Source organism: Helianthus annuus, chromosome 2 (genome assembly GCF_002127325.2).
Source record: "Helianthus annuus cultivar XRQ/B chromosome 2, HanXRQr2.0-SUNRISE, whole genome shotgun sequence".
NCBI classification, from domain to species: Eukaryota; Viridiplantae; Streptophyta; class Magnoliopsida; order Asterales; family Asteraceae; genus Helianthus; species Helianthus annuus.
This window is the reverse complement of record NC_035434.2, coordinates 171,897,057-171,899,893: the sequence shown is the minus strand read 5'-3', so window position 1 is coordinate 171,899,893 and position 2,837 is coordinate 171,897,057. Positions and strand designations below refer to the sequence as shown.

At 39.2% G+C, this 2,837-nt stretch overlaps 1 protein-coding gene across 1 annotated transcript; it reads right to left on the bottom strand.

Moving 5' to 3' along the window:
- Nucleotides 1-668: 668 nt before the first annotated feature.
- LOC110907821 (polygalacturonase) lies at nt 669-2,837 on the bottom strand. Its single transcript, XM_022152748.2, has 3 exons — nt 2,406-2,837; nt 1,959-2,248; nt 669-1,347 (listed from the first exon to the last, which is right to left on the bottom strand). The coding sequence occupies exons 1-3, from the start codon at nt 2,835-2,837 to the stop codon at nt 900-902; spliced, it is 1,170 nt and encodes a 389-aa protein (XP_022008440.1). The 3' UTR covers nt 669-899.

Sequence of the window (2,837 nt, the reverse complement as noted above, 5' to 3'; positions counted from 1 at the left end):
CCCACCCCATCCTCCTTGTTACGAGTCACGGCTTGTTTCCTTGTGCAGGAGATCATCCACCGGTGACCCAGCCAGCGATCTCCGAGAGGAAGGGATTAACCCTTCTTGACGAGACCAGTGTGTTAACCCTGCCCGGTTAACCATTGTTTCATCACGTACGTTTAGGCTTTTTGTACATTATACTTTCTATATATATATATATATATATATATATATATATATATATATAGAGAGAGAGAGAGAGAGAGAGGTCTGTTAACGTACAATTGATCTTATCGTACAATGCGTACGCGATAAGAAGTCCGCACGTTATAAACCTCAAAAGACCAAAACCCGCATGTTATATTTATCAAACTCGGACATACAAACTCGGACTCTCATGATCATAAAGTCGGGCACACAAACTCGGACTCACAATTTGGTTGTCTGCATGTTATATCTCAAAATCGCATGGTCAAAAACTCGGACTCGCAAACTCGGACAACCAAATTGTACAAAATCCGCATGTTATATCACTCAATCCGCATGTTATATACTAATCACTTACGCATCATACGTTAAGTGATATACTGATATTGTACAATACACTTTCTCTCTCTCTCTCTCTCTCTCTATATATATATATATATATATTAACGTACTTTAGAAAGGATTTGAAGAAATTAAGGTGTGACAATTGTGCATTAACGTTTTTTCTCTACATAAATTATGCATGATACATAGGGAAGATAACACATAAATCTCTCTTTTATCTTTCATTCTTTTCACTTTCTTTCGTTTATCTCAGCTTGGAGTTATGCATGTCCTTTATACAAATTAATACATGGGTTTCAAAAATTCAACCAGCTAACCCGAAACCTAAAGCATGCCTACTCAACAAGATTGACACATTACAACAGTTACAGGCAACTTGTAGGTTGAAGTAATCCAGAAGCAGTTCCTGCAGCATACGAGCAAGACGAATTCGCTGGTTGACCTCCAAATTTAAGGTCAACATCCTTCAATACAATTCCTCTACACGGATTCCCCTTGCTGCAATCAAACTTCACTGCCACGCGTGTTGCTGATGTTCCATGCACGTTTTCGTACACCACGTTGCTGATCTTTACTCCTGAAGCCTCATTCGGACAGTTGTTATTATTGGGACAGTAATTTCCGTCTATTATGATCGGGAACTGAACGTTCATCATGGTTGCTCCCTTGAAATAAACACCGTTAACGAACCCATTGCTATTCCTTGCCCATGCTTTTATCCTCAGACCGTTCGTTGTACCTACGAATGTGGTAGTTTTTACGGTTACATTCTGGACACCCGGTTCGTTCAGTTCCCATCCTAGACTCCCAATGCTGCATCGACAATCAAATGTATATATAATTAGCAGGTCATATATGTATATAGTTATATGTGTGTAGGTGTGTGTTTATATATTTAAGGAATTTATGTCTTTAATTAAGTGTACCTTATATGATAATATAACCGATTGCACACTACTTACACATGTGTAGGTTATATATATATATCAACGGAAAGTTCATACACACACACACACATATATAGTGAAAGTTTTAGATACAAAAGGCTCTTAACGTGCGAGGGTACATGGCCACCAAAATAACATGCTTAATTATGCAAATAGCGTGCGTAATCAGGATTAACACAACCCATGTGTAATTATGTAAAAACTGTGCGTAATTATGTATTATAACCTGCGAATTTTAAAAATGAACATGCGTGATTCACTTCGCACCATCACACGTTAAGGGGCTATTGTACATTAACCTTCCCCTTCAGGAGAGACGAATAAAGATTGCCTTTCTTTCATTTCTTTTATTTTAAAGATTGAAAAAAATAAAGGATTCACTTTGTTACGTATGTTCTTGCAATATTTAGTGTTCTAGGTAAACCCTCCCTAAATGTGTGTGTATATACAAGGAATGCATGTCTCAGTTAAGTGTACCTTATGCCGTGACCCGGCCCGCAAACCACCTTTTCTATCCAGATATTAGAGTTTCCTGGGCCCATTGAGACGCAATCGTCACCTGTTGAGATCTTAGAGCTCAAAATGGTGATTCCTGTGGATAATGCCAAATGAATGCCATCAGTGTTCGGGCTGAGCCCAGGTGCCAAGATGCTAACTCCTTGTATTTTCGCGTTCTTGCAACCATAGAGCAGAATGTGAAACATTTGGCTGTTTAATGACCTTAGTTTGCTGATCACTACATTTTGGGAATGGTAGATACCAAGTGTCTGCAACAAATACATGTTCATAATTATAATTTCATGATAGCAAAAGAAGAGACGCACTTATACAAACATGTGATTCACATACGCCTTTTGATAATTTGATCACATGGCTTAGGAAACGCGTACAAATTTATATATTTGTCGAAGTGTATGGTCTTACCGTAGACCCTTGAGGACATGCTTTTCCAGCTAATTTGCAGGCCCATAGAGAAGATCCTTGAGCATCAAGCGTTCCACCGTTTATGGTAACATTCTTAACAATGTAGAACTTGATCCAGACTTGCGCATCGCCAATAGCATTATAACTAGATGGTGCCACCAAGGTACCATATATGTTAAATGTGATGGCTCGGCTCTTACATGCTTGACCAGAGAATGTAAGCGCCGAGGCAATCAAGTACCTCCCAGCAGGTACATAGATTACGGCGGGGCTAGTAGAGTTACATGACAGATTCCATGCTTTCATGAACGCGTTCTTTGAGTCTGAGCGGCCGTCTGGTTTGGCTCCAAAACTTGTGACGTTGTACGTAACCTTTGCGGATGATAACTGAAGAACTAGAAAAATCAAGATCAGGATGTGTTTGATGACCAT